At 41.6% G+C, this 17,666-nt stretch overlaps 6 protein-coding genes across 6 annotated transcripts; 3 read left to right on the plus strand and 3 right to left on the minus strand.

The window, feature by feature from the left end:
• Nucleotides 1-920: 920 nt before the first annotated feature.
• SS1G_13305 (hypothetical protein) lies at nt 921-3,313 on the plus strand (the record flags this gene model as incomplete). Its single annotated transcript, XM_001585738.1, has 4 exons — nt 921-948; nt 1,539-1,635; nt 1,679-1,890; nt 1,983-3,313. 4 exons carry the CDS (start codon nt 921-923, stop codon nt 3,311-3,313), a joined length of 1,668 nt encoding a protein of 555 aa, XP_001585788.1.
• Nucleotides 3,314-4,187: 874 nt separating this feature from the next.
• Nucleotides 4,188-5,609, plus strand: SS1G_13306 (hypothetical protein; the record flags this gene model as incomplete). The annotated part of the gene is made up of 4 exons (XM_001585739.1): nt 4,188-4,269; nt 4,487-5,048; nt 5,192-5,395; nt 5,498-5,609. 4 exons carry the CDS (start codon nt 4,188-4,190, stop codon nt 5,607-5,609), a joined length of 960 nt encoding a protein of 319 aa, XP_001585789.1.
• Nucleotides 5,610-7,692: 2,083 nt separating this feature from the next.
• SS1G_13307 (hypothetical protein) lies at nt 7,693-8,766 on the minus strand (the record flags this gene model as incomplete). Its single annotated transcript, XM_001585740.1, has 2 exons — nt 7,693-8,406; nt 8,464-8,766. 2 exons carry the CDS (start codon nt 8,764-8,766, stop codon nt 7,693-7,695), a joined length of 1,017 nt encoding a protein of 338 aa, XP_001585790.1.
• Nucleotides 8,767-9,648: 882 nt separating this feature from the next.
• On the plus strand, nt 9,649-11,145 carry SS1G_13308 (hypothetical protein; the record flags this gene model as incomplete). Its single annotated transcript, XM_001585741.1, has 2 exons — nt 9,649-10,358; nt 10,410-11,145. 2 exons carry the CDS (start codon nt 9,649-9,651, stop codon nt 11,143-11,145), a joined length of 1,446 nt encoding a protein of 481 aa, XP_001585791.1.
• Nucleotides 11,146-12,156: 1,011 nt separating this feature from the next.
• On the minus strand, nt 12,157-13,677 carry SS1G_13309 (hypothetical protein; the record flags this gene model as incomplete). Its single annotated transcript, XM_001585742.1, has 2 exons — nt 12,157-13,442; nt 13,569-13,677. The coding sequence occupies 2 exons, from the start codon at nt 13,675-13,677 to the stop codon at nt 12,157-12,159; spliced, it is 1,395 nt and encodes a 464-aa protein (XP_001585792.1).
• Nucleotides 13,678-15,529: 1,852 nt separating this feature from the next.
• On the minus strand, nt 15,530-16,853 carry SS1G_13310 (predicted protein; the record flags this gene model as incomplete). Its single annotated transcript, XM_001585743.1, has 3 exons — nt 15,530-16,581; nt 16,635-16,730; nt 16,790-16,853. 3 exons carry the CDS (start codon nt 16,851-16,853, stop codon nt 15,530-15,532), a joined length of 1,212 nt encoding a protein of 403 aa, XP_001585793.1.
• Nucleotides 16,854-17,666: the final 813 nt, after the last annotated feature.

Raw genomic sequence — 17,666 nt, forward strand, 5'->3', positions numbered from 1 at the left:
GCTTATTTATTCCTATTCAGCCAATTAAATTGATCAATTCAAAGTGCATACGTCTTTTTTTTTTCTCTAAAAGAGTGTCAGAGTACGGAGCAGAGTACTAGAGCCAGCAGTTAGTTAGTTGTCTTCGGGAAACTAAAAGGGCTTGCGCTACATGCGCAGTAACTAATACACGGAGGAAGAAGAATGAGGACTTTCGCGGGGTTAAAAAGCTTGAATTTTAATGTATGCATGCATTCATTCATTTATTCATTTATTTATACCTACCTACATACATACATAACAGAAGCAAGCAAGCAAGCCATCCCTCTACACAGCAAGCCCACAAACCTTTCTCGAATAATAACTGGATGCTTTATCTAAAGTACATCCAAACTTGCATCTTTTCAAACATTTTACATACATATCAAACCCAGTATAGATCCTTGTATTTCTTCATTCGTTCAAATCGTCGATCTGATCTTTCTCCGGCACTCATTCATTTACTTACTTACTTTGTATTTTAGTTGTACCGTACACCAATCCTATACCAATACCAGTATCAGTACCAATACTCAATGTTCTAGGTATTCCTACCTATCCTATCCATCCTATCCACCTACCACCGCGTAAAGAACGTAAAGAAAGTAAAGAGAAGAAAGTAATGATACGAAAATAGAAGCTCTACAACCCACCTACCTACCTATCTAATCAGCCTCTCCAAAGAAAACATCCTCTACTTTTCTATATAATCCCCTATTCCCATCTCGATAACTTTTTTTTCTTTTCTTTTCCTTCCCATCTTGATATCTTTTATATATCTTTATAGGAAAGAAATCATTCAATATTTTGTTTGGGGATTACATCTTTTCGTCGTCTTTTCGTCTACCCCCGTTCCATAGAACTGAGCATCTTATTAGAGATACAAACGCCAGATTCTGAAAATGGAGACTACTTTTATGACTATTCATAGTGAGTTTTGGTTTTGGTTTTGTTTTATTTGATTTTTGGTTTTGTATTTGCGTTTGCGTTTGGATTTGGTTTGGGTGGGAGAGATGAGGGAGGGTTGATGGGATGTGGAAAGTGGAAAGTGCCGGACCGGGGAAGCGGAGATTGCTGCGGTGAGAGGGGATAAGGATGTGTTTTTTTTGTTCTTGTTCATGTTCATGTTCATGTTCATCTTCTTGATAACGGATGATTTGGCAGGATGGTGGAAGACCTCGTGGGTTTTAGAGCTAGGGTTTGGGATAGGGGATCGGAAAAGTAAGGGGCAAGTACCTATGGATGCGCCGGGAAAGATGGAGGAAAGATTTTGTTTCAATGTTCCTATTGTTTTATTGTTAAAGTCTTTGCTTCTATTCTCTTGGTTCTCCATCAACTTTTTGATATTTTATTTCCAAATAGTCTGCCTCCACGGCAGTGGCCTCCGGAGGGCCAGCGGAGCGTCATAGCTAGCCTACTACATTGCAAGATTTTCTACATGTTTATTCCATAGGGTTACCAATCTTCTTATTAGTTCAACACATTCCCTTGATTTATGCTAACGATATACTCTCAAACAGATCTTTCCCGCGAAGCCAACATCCTATTCGCTTCTGAATCCATCTCTGAGATCCTCGGGTGGGAACCCGAAGAAGTAGTGGGAAAACCATGGTTCGAGTATTTCGACAAAAATCACGATAATACTCCGCTTGCTCGTCAGGCTACAAGTCAGGAGAGTTCATTTGGAGAAGGCCGCTGTGATTTATCATGCTAGTATTCAACAGAAGGATCGGGATGAGCATGGGAAGCCTAAGTTCGTTAAGTGTGAATGTGTTTTTACTGTGGTTCATGATGTTTTGGTTGCTTGTACTAGTGCGTATGATAAGGATCAGGAGCATTTGGATCATTTGGAGACGATCCGTGAGAGTATTAGTATGTTTTCCTTTTTTTTTTTTTTTTACTTTACTTTGCTTTTCTTTACTTTTCGTCTATTTTCTTTATGTTTTTTACTGACATTAATTCAGAGAAGGAAACTTCCAAGAGTCTCGTCAAACGATTCACTGCCCCTCCAAAGGATTTGAGATATCACATGTTGGAGAATCTTTCCTTCAAATTTCGAGTTCCAAATACCGACGTCTCTACACGTGAACCAAGAGCTGCTCTGATTCTCAATCGTTTCACTCGCAGCTTAACAGTCATGTATTCCACTGATGCTATTGAAAAAGTTCTCGGTATCAGTAAGGAATACATGGTTGGTAAAAGTTTCTACGAATGCATTCAACAACAATGTTTGACGGAATCTATCGCAGCAATTGAAAGTGCCAAAGGAAATGATTCCATCGCTCATCTCATCTTTTGGTGTCGTGATCCACGTCATCCTCATGAGATTGAAGAACTCAATCAAGCTCTAGATGATGCGAGTGATATCAGCGGAAGTGAAGATGAAAGTGAAAATGATGCAGTTGATGGAAACTTCAACTCATCATCTACTCCATCAAGCACAACCACTCGATCTATTGCTCAACCTAGCAGAGGAGGAGTAACCCGACGAAACAATCGTCAAAGATCTACTAATACTCCACTTACTCGTGAGGTTCTAACTGCATTTCAATCTATCCAATTAGAAGCCGTCATATCGTGCACTTCAGATGGTCTGGTTGTTATTTTGCGTAAAGCTCCAGTCACATCTCCAGTTCAACATCAAGCTATCGCTCCATGGGGTATCAATCCCATTGCACCTCACGTGCATCAACCCGCTCTCAGCAATAATTTCATTCATGGTCCGCAGGCATCAGCTCTTCAACCCGGTACTTCCAAAGAAGCAGCCATCAAGAGTATTCGCGAAGTTGCAGTATTCGCCTGGGCCCTCTGCGGTATCAATGGAAATATTTCCGCCTACGGACATGGAATACCCGGACCGAGATCTCAACCGCAGGTTCTCCCGGTTTGGAATCCGGATGGTCCCGGGGAAATTGAGCCGCCGGTTAACCAGGCGGAGGTGGATTGGAAGAGGAGATTGGGGAAGAGAAAGGAAACGGGGAGATCGTTAGGAAGTGTCTTTCGAGAGGAGAGGAATGAGAGGAGGGAGAAGAGGAGGAAGACGGGTGGGATGGGTGGAAATGAGCTAAAACCTGATGGGTATGCGGGGATGAGGAGTTATCATCCGCTTGGGCAGAGTCAGATGAGTTATGCTCATCAGAATCATGGGTTTAGTACTGCGGGTTCGGTGGCTGGGAATGGAAATGGAGTTGGGAATGGTGGTGCTGGAGGGTATGGAAATGGGAATGGAAATGGGAATCATCATAATGGACATGCACATGGGAATGGAAATGGGAATGGAAATGGTACTCATTAAGTATCCCTCCAACTCCAACTCCAGCTCAGATCTCAGATCTCAAATCAACGAGCATGCGTAAAGTAATAAGACTCGTTCGTTCGTCCGTTCATTCATTCGTAACTTATTAGGGCATTAACTAATTGAATGATGTTTTTTTTTCATCGAATGAGTGAGTGTCTGTTTTAAAATAGGATAGGATTTCGTTGGATTTAGATGAAAAGAATGAAAAAGTAGTAAAATGGAAAAATAGAAAAAATAAAGGGAAATTGAATTTTTATCTTAAAGATTAAATCTGTTATATATCTAGTTACTTTACTTTAGGATCACCAGGTGAAATTACAATAATCATCATTATAATTATAGAAGCTTGGACCTCTTTTACTACCGGATCGGATAATCTATCTAACCTATCCCCAAAATAGCTTAGTAATCACACACAGCCAGGAACGCGCAATACGTAGAGCTTAAGGATACTTGAGGATACGGTGGAATTTTGATTGGGATAGCTTCATTTCATTGATACCTAAGCTTATCGCAATACGGTTTTTGTTTCTTCTGCTTTTTAGTTAAGCTTCTATTCTGCTTACGGATTAAATTCATTGGGGTGAATTGTATTACGCTACTTTACGCTACTTTACTTTACTTCAAAGTCGTTTGTTCGTTTGTGCGAGATCTTTTGGTTGGTTGGACGATTGTATTGGTCCATTGAAGTTTGTGAACTCAGCGGTTTATTTAAGCTCTTCGACAAAAGGGAAGGAAAGAAGGGAAAGAGTAGTTTGTGCGAACTTAAGTCTAGGGTCTTACCACAGCGAAGGAAGAGAGAGGGATAGCTTCGTTGCGACAGTCAAAAGCAGGCACAGAAACAAGCATAGAAACAATCAATCAATCAATCATGGCGTCGTCTTCAAATCCTTATCAACATTTTAATCAACAGCATATGGAGGAAGATGATGATTTGATTGATCCGGATGATGGTATGTTTTATTTTAATTTTGGTAGTTGTTGCTAGAATTGTGTTTACCAGCCCGTCTCTTACCTACCCTTGATATCATGTCACATCTATACGGAGATGTGAGGGTCTATATGTCTTCATATTTCTTTGATACTCCCTTCATTTACTGTATACTTCCAACATCCGCCTCCACACCTCACATTTATCTTCATGCTAACCCCTCATCCTAGCAACTCTAGATGATCTCGATGATCCCCTCAATACCACAACATCCCGAACACCATTAACAGGAAATATCCAAACCACGCAATCCACCTCTCAATCAAATCAAAATTATCTCACTTCCCGAATCCCCGGTGAAGATCGTCGAGCCCCAACAAACACACTCGATGAATCAGTTTGGGAAACTCTCTCTCGAGATCTCTCAGCCATCTGGTCCAAAATGCGCGAAGTTCTATACCCAAAATACCTATTTGGTGGATCGATGATTGATTCCCACGGTTTACGAGGAGCTTATTCACAATTTCGAGAAAATGGTATACAAGGCGCAAGAGAAGAATTGAGGGGTATGATTGGAAGAGTTACGGATGTGGAAGGTCTTACACAGGGTAATGCAATGAGTGAGGGATTGAGAGATTGGGATTTATGGGGTCCGTTGGTTTTTTGTTTGGGCTTGTCTTTGTTGTTGAGTTTTAGGGCGAGAGGTGATCAGATGAGTAAGGTTTTTAGTGGGGTTTTTGCTATGGTTTGGTTGGGTGAGGCGGTGGTTACGGTGCAGATTAAGTTATTGGGGGGGAATATGTATGTTTGGTTTTTATTTCTCTTCTTCTTTTTCCTTTTCCCTACCCTCTCCATCTTCCCACACCCACTTCCCTCTCCATCTTCCCTTTCTCTCCCATATATCCTCGCTCCTAACCCCTCAATCTCACTGACAGCTCCCACAGTTCCTTCGCCCAATCCGTTTGCATAATAGGTTACACACTCTTCCCACTTGTTATCGCCGCTCTCCTCAGCGCTCTAGGTCTTCATCCCATTCCTCGAATTCCTATATACATAGTATTAGTAGGATGGAGTATGGCAGCAGGTATTAGTATATTAGGTGGTAGTGGAGTTGTGAAAAATCGAGTAGGATTGGCGGTTTTTCCTTTGTTTGTTTTTTATTTGATGTTAGGTGCACTTTGTTTTATTTCTTAGGTTGTTGATTGGAGTTTGTTGTTGGGTTGTGGGATGTTGACTGAATTGTGGGGTAGAGCAGGCGGGGGGAGGTATCTTGAGAGGGAAGGGAGGGAAGAAAGGGAGAAAGGAAGAAAGAGAAAAAGTACGGATTTTTATGAGCTTCTTCTACATTTGTCTATCCTATAGTTTATTTGATTTTACACTAGAAAACACTCTGCCAGTATTAATATCCTTGAGAGCACTCCCAGTTAAGCCTGTCAATCCCTAAAATAGATCGAACAAATCTTATAAGTCTTGACTATGAGAGGCCTTATAGTAGGACTTCAAGTTTATATAGCAAACTTACTATCTTATTCCTAATCCATGATATTATAATCGGACTCGCATAAATATAAATGTAGATACGGATACGGATACAACTCTCCAACTCTCCTTCTGGCATTCACAGTAATCTTACAAAAATAAGAGCTGTACTAAATAATTACTACATACAATTACTAGTATTGAAATAAGATCCTTAATCTTTTGTAAGATCATGTTATTTGATATTTGATATAGAAAAACAATATTTCTTTTTTTTTATACTTTTTATTGTTTTACAATTGGGGTTTTTACTCTGTGACTCGATTCGATGTTGTTACGACGGGCTACACAACTACCAAGGCACGTGATCACAAATGATCAGTAGTGATCATTAAGGATCACTAAGGATCACGATATAGATGATCACTAATGATCAGTAGTGATCATTAAGGATCACTAAGGATCACGGTATAGGTGATCACTGGTGATCATTAAGGATCACTAAGGATCACGATATAGATGATCACTAATGATCATGAAGGATCACTAGTAATCATGGAAGCATGAAGGACTATATAATCAAGATGGATTTCCTTTGTATAGAGCTTCGTGCTCAAGATCAATCATTTAGTATATCCTACTATTAGTTACGAATTGCATTTCATTATTGTCATTACTTAAGTCCCTGCTTGACGCCTAGTTATAAACCACCTCGAGAGCCTAGAGCACTTCCACGTGATCTAGACGGCAAACCTCGTAACAATTACTCTCTTCTCTTTAACCAATATGTCTGACGATAAAGTTTAAATGCTGAGATATGCATTGGACTAGTATCGATGGAATAAAACTTCTACTCAGCAGGACCACGGACTACACTCATGTCGTTCATTTCCCACGCTCTAGTAATCCAAATATAGTATATTCTTTCATACTCCATCCTCAATACTAAGACATCATCCAGACATCATACATTATAATAATATATCAATCATCTCAAATAAATATCTATAGTAAGTCTTACCAAATCATAGCTCTCCACTTGGTTACCTTAATAATGAGAAAGGATATTTTCCAAGGCATATAAATCTTCCATCCCTATCATTTCCATTTCTCCAAGCATGGAAAACCGGAAAAGTGGGCTAAGATCATGTGTAGCTGCCATTTCTTGATGTAAAGAGAGGCTTTCAAAATCCTGCTCATTCTATCTTCTAGGTTGGCAAGAGAGTTTGGTAATGCATTCTCCATGTATCACGCGATATTTTATTGCCAATTTGTGGTTCTAATTGTCACTATATATATTTCACTTTTCATCAGATATGATACCACTATTCTAATTGGTTAAGTGCGGAAAATCTCTAGAAGAGGGACAATGAGGTCGATGTAAAACAATTTTAAATATAGTTGAATTCTGATGCGGTGCACCCCCTACCAGCGACTTCTTGAAAAAGTCTTTTTTCGAATACCTGTACAATTATATCGACCCGAAACCCACTTGGTTCCTTAGCTTTATAGTAATGATCTTACCATCGAAACTTAAGATCATATGTGCCGCTGAATTTTGACGCTGCTTGGAGGTTCAACACCCGGGAAGACCAAGCCACCAGGATACTATGCCATTGATGCACTGCTAAATTTAGGTAGGCAAGCGTGAATAGAAATTGATTCAGAAGCTTGCACTAGGAGAAGATGCCATGTCAATAACACATAAATGCCGATTCCATTAACAATTCGAAGAGACACGCAGATGATAGATCAATGTCCTCATTTGAAGAATACAACAAGGGGTTTAATGTGGAATACTATTTTCAATTCGATAATTTCTGAAGGAGAGTCGTTGGAATATATTCGAGTAAATTATAAAGTAAAAAGGTAGAGAAAGACAACAAGCAGGTACGAGTGAGGATGAAAACAAGTTGTTAACCGGCATAGAAATATCAGATTGACTCCCCTTTCATCAATGATTTATCTAGAGCCCTTGAATATTGTTTGTCAAAGATTCCTCCAAGCTTGTAAAACCAGGAAGTTTAAAATCTCTTCGCAAAAGCTCCGCAGCCCTTTGGTTAGCGACCTTTGATAAATCGTTGACGTTGTCATCGTGAAAATCATCCATGATTTTCGCATCAGGTCGAATTTTGCGGAAGGTCCTCAGTAAAGTGTTGTTATTAAATGGTTCGGCAGATGCAAGTAGTCTTTCGTTCTTCACGTCATCGCCTACCAATGCTGAAACATGAAGACGTCCTACATCCTGCACATCCACGAAATACTGCGGAGGTAGATTTAGCATCTCAGAATTATCCCCTCTGTAAAGATTTCGAACCCAGCCACCAGTAGATGCATCTTGTGTTGGATCCAAGATCAGACCCATACATGTGTCTGGAAGAACAGCATTGGCTACAAAGCCTGGTTTCTCTTCCTTTACAAACTTCCACACTGCTTGCTCGACTTCAGTTTTACTAGCCCCCAAAACAGCCCACACTCTTGAGGGTTCATATGGAGGTGGAGCATGTGCTGCTTCAATAGCCTCTGTGTTCCATGTGTTTTCATCGACATAGAATTCCTTATTGGGCTTCGGCATGGTTGTCGCCAAGGAAGAGGATGTGACCACAAAACGTTTTACACTCGGTTCCGAGGCTGCAGACTTAAGAAGAGTGTCTACCCAGACAAGTGCATCTGGAATTTGCTAAGTTAAGACCCAAAGATTAGTTATGTATTGTTAGTGGATTGAGCATAATCTCACCTTGTTTGGATCTGGTGTAAAGACCATGTTTGATGTCGCTACGTGAACGATGCCAGATACACCCTTCACAACTTCATCAAATGCCCCTTTAGCAGACATGTCTGGTACAACTGCCACCTCAACCCTATTCTTTCCATATAGTTTCTCCCACTGGTCGATCAAGTTCTTGACTTTAGAAGCATCTCTAACGGTACCCCTCACTCGATATCCAGCTTTCAACAGTTGATCAGCTATGTGAGATGCAATGTAGCCATTGAGACCAGTAATTAAGACTATTGATCCATCGGGAATTGCAGTAGACATATTGAGGCGGGATAGCTGTGTGTCAAGGTTGATATCATGTGAAGCTCGAATGCCACGAACGGGCTCTAAATATGTTTCTGAAATACGGTGATCGTTAAAGTGGAAACGTGAATGATGTCAAGCCTGCAATCCAGATGGAGCATCGAAGCAATAAATAGTTTATAGTTCATAATTGATTTGGTGCAGGTAGATTAGCGGCTATATTCTTGGTGTAATCGCCAAAGCCAAAGCCAAAGCATATAGATGTCATCCGTACTATATCCTGGCTTTGGCGTGCATGAAATGATACTTGAACCAATGGGAAGTGCAATGAGTGTTTCCCCTCATGTGCAAAAGGATCAAAAAGGCATCTGAGGCTGAAGGCTACGACGTCTTGGTACTTTAAGCACGGATTATTGGCCCGCCGTTCCCCATGTCTAGTTTCGCTGTCTTGATTATTGGATTGACCGATTTTGAACTTCTTTTGGGGAAATCCGAGGGGATGCCATGTGAGCGGAAAAACATTTTTCCGTGGCCTTTCCCGATGCAATGTGCAACCTCGAGCTCATCAATCACCCGATTAATTATCACAATTGTCAATTGAGGCGATGATGATGATGAAGATAATGATGATGTTGGTCAGGTGAGATTCCAGAATTATACAGCCATTCCACAACTTCAACCTTTTAAATCAATCATGATATTCACATGTGGAAACCGTCATGGTCATTTTTGGCCCTTTGAGCGCTGTGGAAATGGCAGTTACAACTCATGGATGGCAGGAACGACATGAGTCCTTCTCATATATTTACTGCATCTATGTTATCTGTCACAATCTCTTAATTTGATCCCTTCAAAAACAATAGCTCAAACTGCAGCTCAAAACACAAGTCAGTTCCCGCAATGCCATCCTCAAGCGCACTCACGCCGAAAAGCTCCAGAACTTCCGGTGGTTTGAGACCTCCCTTGAAGCATTCAATTCAAGTTTCTTTTTCAAACTTGCCCGATGAAGCTATTCTTGCTAGGAACGGATCTCGCCAAGATAATGGTTCTCCAGACAGTACTGAAGAAGATCGACTTATTCCCGCTTTCGAGGTCAACCACCTAGGCTTCAGGGTCACAACCGGTATTGCTCCAGAAGGTGAGAGTGGCCGGAAAGGATTGAGCCCGATCAAATGCATCCAACTTTGCTGGAAATCTTCGAGTGGGGCCTCACAAGCCGTCAATTTTCTCTGGCCTATTGTTCCTGTTGCCATCGTCGTCACATATGCTCGGGAAGAATGGCATACAGTCATATTCATTCTCAATTATCTATCTATGATCCCTTCTGCAAACCTTATTGGTTTTGCTGGTCAAGAATTGTCTCGCAAATTGGACAAAGTATTTGGCATTCTGCTCGAGACCACATTGGGATCTGTCGTCGAGATTGTGATGTTCATGGTACTTCTTAGCAGACATCAATTCCAGGTCATGCAAGCCGCAATAATGGGCTCCATTTTGGCCACTCAATTGTTGTGCTTAGGAATGTGCTTCTTCGTAGGAGGGTTGACACATGATGAACAAGAGTTTGATGAAGAAATCAGTGAAGTCGGAAGTGATCTACTCCTGCAGGCGTATGTGTTATCCCCATATCTCGTCCAATTCATTTTTAACCTGTCAATCAGTGGACTCGGTCTCATTGTACCTGCAGCGTTCAACATGGCCGTTAAAAGCGCCCAGCCCGAGTATGATCCTGTCGTACTTGCAGATTCTGTCGTCCATATTTCACGCATGACCTCTATCCTCCTTATCATGTCGTATGCTCTATATGTCTACTTTCAAATGCGCTCCCATCAGTCTATATATGACGCGATCTTTGAGGCTGATGAACGTAAACAAGAGGACTATGAAGAGGATCTTACAAAGGAAAAATTGACATTCACTGAATGCGTGGTGGCTTTGATAGTCGCAATTAGCATGGTTACCTTCACTGCCATCAGACTTGTGGAAAGCATTGAATTCATCGTTGATGAAGATGGCATTTCCGATAGCTTCGTCGGTCTAATTTTGGTCCCACTTGTGGAGAAGTTTGCCGAGCATTTAACCGCCATTGATGAAGCTCACGATAATTCAATGAACCTGGCCCTTTCACATGTCTTGGGTGCTACCATTCAAACGGCTCTCTTCAACGCCCCTTTGGTTGTCATTATTGGTTGGATCGTTGACATCCCAATGGATTTGAATTTCGACCTCTTCATTATCGTTATTTTGATTCTGTCCATTTTGGTGGTAGGAAATTTCTTGAAAGATTGCAGATCCAACTACTTAGAAGGTGCTCTTTGTGTACTCGTGTACATCAATGTCGCTGTGGCAGCTTTCTATTATCCAAACCCGCCAAAGGTTGGACCACCACATGTATGAATGTTTTGAAGGGGTACGGCAAGCTAGCCCGGAAGAAAGTCTCAAGTGTGAAATCTGTACTAAATTCCGAAATCTGTAGTACGTGCTGGGAATTTTCAGTTGGTTTTGGCGATCCAAATACTATGGCTTCTATAACTTGCTGTTTACCTCATTTTATACCTATCTAGTGTTCAAATTAGGCAAACTTCTCAAAGAGCTTGCAAATAGGCTTGCTACTTTATTTCCTTAGAACAGATAGATGATAGAATGAAAAGAGCTTCCCAATTATCCCGTGAGTGCGGTGCGTAGTCTCTGGCATGTTTTCATGATGTGGCTGCTCAAAGCGGGAGTTGATTCGGTTACTGTCTTTGATACCGATGTGACGAGAGTCTAAAACCTACTAATTAAAATGCTCGCTAGGGCGATTGAATTTGGTCAACTGAGAGCTCAAGGGCGAAAGCAAACCCAAACTATCAGTCAACATTGGGGAAGTGGATGGTTCATCACAGGCCTCACAACCCGTACATGTAGATTTGTTTGATCTATCACACCCTTCACACTATTTTCCGCGCTCACTCAAAGACCTTATTCGACTTGAATTGGCCATTACTGGCCCCATTATTATGCCACGTTGAATTTTGTTGCAGCCTTGCGCTTTCGATAACCACCTCCATTAGCCAACATAACCATTACACACCGCGTCAAAGAAAAAGGAAAACTAAAAAGCTTAAAATAAGGCTACATAATGACCGCGCAAAGATGGAGTCAGACCACAGAGGTTACCGGTCTAAATATTGTGAATAAGACGAATGCTTTCTCCAATTGGAATTTATTACAGCCGAATACTTTGATCGCAAGGACTCCAGAACGTTGGGCATGATGAAAAATTCTTTCGTGACATATGTCCAATCAATATGTTCTGTTAGGAATGGAATCACAACCATTCTTGACAGCTCCAAATCCACCAAGGCTACATTTCCTCTTTGATTGGATGGCTAGCAACTGATAGAAATATCCATAGATACCGGACAATCAGAATCCGCCTCTATGATCGGATTTGGAGCATGGATCAAGCGCATACCAGATACGATATCCAGCATTCGGCATGTTCTGGTTGATGTAGATGTTGAAGCTTTTCACAGCCGACTCACTCTGACTACGAATGGACGAGAATGCCAATTCAACGATCTTGCTACCATCCCACTGAAACCATTCCTTGCCTGTGATAAGATCGAATTCAAATTTACTTCGGAAGAATTCTTCGAGGATTTTCTCTGAAAGATTATCGGCTGGACCTTTAATCCTGACAACTCTTGACATTTTCTCATATCGACCTTCCGCAGGCAATATTTTAATCCTGTTCCACAACACCGTGATTCTATGGCCGCGGATAAAAAGGCCATGGCCGAACTTGGCGTCATGGAGGAACTTTTCTGCCGCCTCCCTCGTCAGGAAGACAAGATCGGCAGCAGCGTGAGTGAAAAGATTTTCGACTGGACGAATGTAGTTGAATGAGAATACCTTGCCATGGGTGATCAAAGCGAAGATCTCGCAATGACTAGCTTCTGGAGGGATCTTATGAATTCTCACGGAACAATTCTCATGGTCAAGACACATCGCATTGCGGAGGTTAAAGTTAGTGAGCTCGCCTTTGTACTTGGGATTAAAAGTAATACCGAACTCTGCAGCTTTTCGAACAATGTCAGAAGTGGGCGGACGGCGACTACCTTTAAGGATCGCAGATGGCACAAATCCACGTGTAATTTTGTTTACTTTTTCGTCTTCCCGATACCCGTCTAATTGCGAATTGCCTCGTGATGCAATTGTGGGTCGTCCCTCTTCGCGAAAATGTTTTGGCATGTTTGCTGGTTGAGTGGCAGAGATAGCTTCATCCCAGCTAGGGGTATCAAAGTGGTTGTTATCGAGCTTCGGTGTGGTAGTTTCCGTGAATGTAGTTGATGCAAACGAGGACGATAAACTTGGGCTTGAAGATGTCGGCAAGGTTCGGGTATGGGTTTTTGCGGATACGGGAGGGCCATGGTAATTCGACAATTCAACATTGATTCCGAGGTGCTGGGTCATAGTATTTTGAAGTCCCGCATTAATGCCATCACGAGAAGCTGCAGCGGCCGCATTCCTAGTGTCTGCCGTGGCACTGAGAATGGGCGAGAGGTTTGCAGCATGTTGTGCTTGTCCTACTATATGTATACCCTGATTTGATGCAACTCTTAAGTTATGTCCCTGAGAGGTGTTTCTTTCCGTTTCAAAGACCCCAGTAACAGACTCGAGCCATAAATTGAGGGGTGTCTCGTTCATACCTGCTCAAAGTCAGTAACGTAGAGTATCAACTTGGACAAAATACATACAGCGGTCATGCCACTTGTAGTTAGATGTGGCTGTGCTCGTGACTTTAGAGCTATTTTGCATCGAGTTTGATAGCTCACCGGGGAAGATGCTGCAGGTAGATTTTGCGTAACCGTGTTGTTGATGATCACGGAAGTGTTGTTTTGCTCGATTAAGAGAAAGCTCCCAGGAACTTGGTTGATGAAACATTTTGGACTTTGAAGAGTTATAAATTGGCGAAATGATCTAGAGTAATGAGGATAGATCAAATATCAACGAAGTTTTATTTGATATTATCGTCGAGAAAAGTCCCCAAGGTTTGATGAGTATCTGTTGTTGATTCAATCTGGTAGCATAGAAGAGGTGAAGATCTGGAGATTTCGAGTTTGAGATTTGAAATCGAACTGGGATGTAAGCAAGGAATCAAGATCAATACGCAGGTACCCATCTGTAAGAAGAAGAAACCTGATTAATTGGCTAGGCGGATCTCGAATCAGGCAGCAGCATCTGCATCAAAACAAAATAGGAGAAACAAACGTTCTCCTCAAGAAGCCATATTTCTGCCCCACTCACCATTCTCCTGATTTGTGAGGGGACGGGAACGATGAGGCGGGATATCTCCAGGTGGCCCCTGGTACTGGTGGATAGTGACAGAGTCATGTGAAGAAAGAATTGTTTGTAGATATAGCCTTGTGATTGATTTTGTTTGTTCCGAGGCTGCATGTTGGAGAGACAGTACCTCTATGACTTTATGCTAGACCTTTGTGTTGTTGTGCGATAATAGACTTCACAAGTGACATCTGGAATTATTTGGAGCTTATCAGGGACTGGAGACATGTATTCAGAGCTCATGAATGAGAAACTTTAAGGTTTTAAATCTTGTTGGATGAGAGCCTAAATAGAGAACATACTCTGTTTTTTTAAAGGTCTAAGCGAAACGCTTTGGCAAGAAATATTTCATGCTTCGAGCTCCATTGTATGATTACATTTTTGGAGACATCATAGAAACAGCTTTTGAGGAGTAGGTTGCAATGAAAAAGCACAGGTTCGCTATGGATTATGCTGGACTCAACTCGTTCTTAAGATGAATGATTGCAAGGGTTTTACTCGCTATTTCCTTTGCGAACTACTCAAGGAGCATATCGATCCTGTATTCCATGGCTGTTCTTATTTAAGGGCTATGACTACTGGAATGATATATCCAATTGGTTGTCTACGAATGTATCATTACTACTTGTGCCAGTTCGGAGATTTGTGCAGAAGTTGGTAGATTTTTGAGGTATTACTTGGTTGATGCTTAATAGTTGTAAAGCTTTCTAGTATCGCCACGTACGTACTATTTGGTTCTGAATACTGGTCGCCCACTAAAGTTGGTTCTTTTTGGTAGATACATGTTCTGGGGGAATAAGGACTCCCGTTTTCTCAAGAATAAAGTCTTTGGGTATCCTTTGAAGGAATGTCAACATCTCACCAAAAGCAAATTTTCAAGGTTTTTGGCTCAGCTAATATGACTTTAGTCGTAAAATTACAAACCTTAGTCGAAGTTAACAGCAAAAAGGTTCAATCGTCATATCACATTGGCCCTGATTATGTATAAGGATTTCATGATGGTAATAAACGATAAAAGTTTTATGCTGGGACATGCGCAGGACTGTTCTTCATATGCACTAAAATCAGTGCTCAGCTCCTGAAAGCATCGCATAACGGGGAATGTTAAGCCAAGTTTGCCAAGACAGAAGCACCGTCTATGCCTCAGTAAAGAGCTGAAGACGATTTAGTCTTCTACTGGAGAATTGAGTGGAGTGATTGTCTTTTTGTTGAGTGAGTGGTGTATGTTCACTCAAAGAAGCTTCAATTGTAAGACCCAATTTGGTGGAATTTCTTAGCTGTCAACAGAGGAGGGGAGAGACGGCCAAAGAAGAGCACTCCATTCTCCGAAACCCTAATGCACTGCACATTTTATCAAAAAGAAATATATGCCCACCCTAAATCGTTTTACATGTGACTTGCCCTCATACGGGCATTCTTACATAGGAGTCCATTCTATATCGCCCTAACCGTCTCACATTGCACGTCTCCAACTTTTCGCGTCTGGACCAGCACCTTTCTCATATTTTGGTCCGATTCGATTAGAAGTGTTTTGAGCACCATTGGAAATAGACTTGGAGGTCGACCTCTGCCCACTACGCCAATTTGAGCTTCGGATGCTCTCTAAAGTACGTTGTGATGATGGTTGTGGTGGTGTGATGGCTTGTGGAATACGAGGAGTACGTGGCCGCGGCATGAACATATCTTTGCCTTGATCCGCATTCGGATCACACAGATCAGGCGCAAATCGAATATCAAAATGATCTCCAAGTCCTTGTGCAGCGATCTTCTGCTTAAAGCATCGAAATGCCATTCTTGATTGGGCTCTAATACCGCAAAATGCCAGTTCGACAACTTTTTGATCAGTCTTGTGGTTCCACTCTCTTCGAGAGATGATATGGAGTTTCATATCCTTGCCGAAGAAATTTAACAAATCTTGAGCCGAAAATCCAAAAGATTGTGGTCCGCGGAGTTGTATAACTCGCGATTGGTGATCCTCTGGAACTGGACATTTCTTGTTTCGGTTCCACTCTACGGTTATTCTCTGTCCGAGAATTTTTATTCCATCACCAGTCTCACTCTCCTCGAGATATTTCTCTGCTGCTTCGCGTACGCAAAAACAAAGTCGTGCGGCTGCGTTCACCCACTCACTATTTGGAGCATTCCAAGCAACAGAATATACCTTCCCGTGATGGATCGTTAGGAATAGGTCCTTCATCTCAGCTTTGGGATGAATGCAGGTTATGTGAAGTGCACAATTCTCGTTCTCGGGCGTAAGTAAATCATTGAGGACTTCAGCTGTGATCTCGCCCTCGTATTTGTGATTCGGTTGCACACCGGCCGCGTTAAGCATGGCTTGGATCTCTGGTGTGATCATGGCTCTTTCGCCCCTCTTCAATCGTGCCGGTTCGAAGGGGATAAGTGGTTGCTCGCTTGGTAGCAATGCTTTCTTTGGAATTTCCGTGTCTAGTGGAGGAGCATCATATTCCTCCTCAGAAGTTTCAACATCGGAATAATAATGAGTTTCTTTTTCAAATGTCAGGATGTCTTCCACATCTGAAAGGAGTTGAAAAACTTACCAAAAGACGACTCCTCGGTACCACTTGAGCTCTTACTCTTCTCCATAGCATTTCTTGCACCTTCCATTGTAGCGTTCATGACCTCTTCAGCAAGCCCTGCGGATAGATCGTTAGCATCGAGAAATGTTTTCAAATGGACTGGACAGCTGTCATACTATCCTTTCGTGCACCATGTTGGAAGATCTTGCCTCGACCAAATGATGCTGGAAAATTCGACATTTTCCAATATCGAAAGTTGAAGCGGAATAAGCGTTTCACAAATTTATTGAGGAGATAGTAAAGGTATCCCAGATATGTCCTCGAAACTGCTTTTTAGATGGCTCTAGTACGAGCAAGAATTTTGGGACTCGGTTTCATGGGTAGATGTCCGAGCAGGTAAAACAGGAAATCCGAGCATTCAATGAAGATAAAATCAGGACTTCTCCCCCTTCTTGATTCGAATTTGTAATTATTGGTGCTTTCATTATGTATGTAGCTATCCGATTTTTATGCAGCTCCGCTCTCCTGGGAATAGCTTCGCGCTCATCAAAAGATTTAAACTCTAAGCACTTAATTCTCTCAAATGAAAGAGCAAGAAGTTTCGATGTGCTTGTTGATTTTTCGGGGACAGATAAATAAATTGAGCAAAGGAGTTTGTGTAAGGGAGATCTTGTGGTGGGGAAAGATGATGATAATTTAGGTTGCTAATAGTTCACACCTTGATATATATTTTTTTCTTTGGAAGCAGTATACATGTGGAGTTGACATGTGGAGTTAATATGGAAGTGAATAGGGAGATCATGGTGAATACTTAGGTATGTATATTGTTTTCTTTTAGGGGTTAGCCGAGTTCTTATTGGTCAATTCGAGGTTGTTCGGTTAGTGGTGAATTGGGATTTGGAATTTTGAAGGTGGGAAATGGTTTAAAGGAGTAGAAGAATGAGCTCTTAGTTAATTTTGCTTGAGGTGGAGGGGGGAAGACAGTAGAAGAGGAAAGAGGTTGAGTTTGAAAGTATCAGAATAATTACTCTATTCGTTTTGGTGAATAGAAAT

The sequence above is a fragment of the Sclerotinia sclerotiorum genome, genomic scaffold (assembly GCF_000146945.2).
Source record: "Sclerotinia sclerotiorum 1980 UF-70 scaffold_24 genomic scaffold, whole genome shotgun sequence".
In the NCBI taxonomy this organism is placed as follows: domain Eukaryota; kingdom Fungi; phylum Ascomycota; class Leotiomycetes; order Helotiales; family Sclerotiniaceae; genus Sclerotinia; species Sclerotinia sclerotiorum.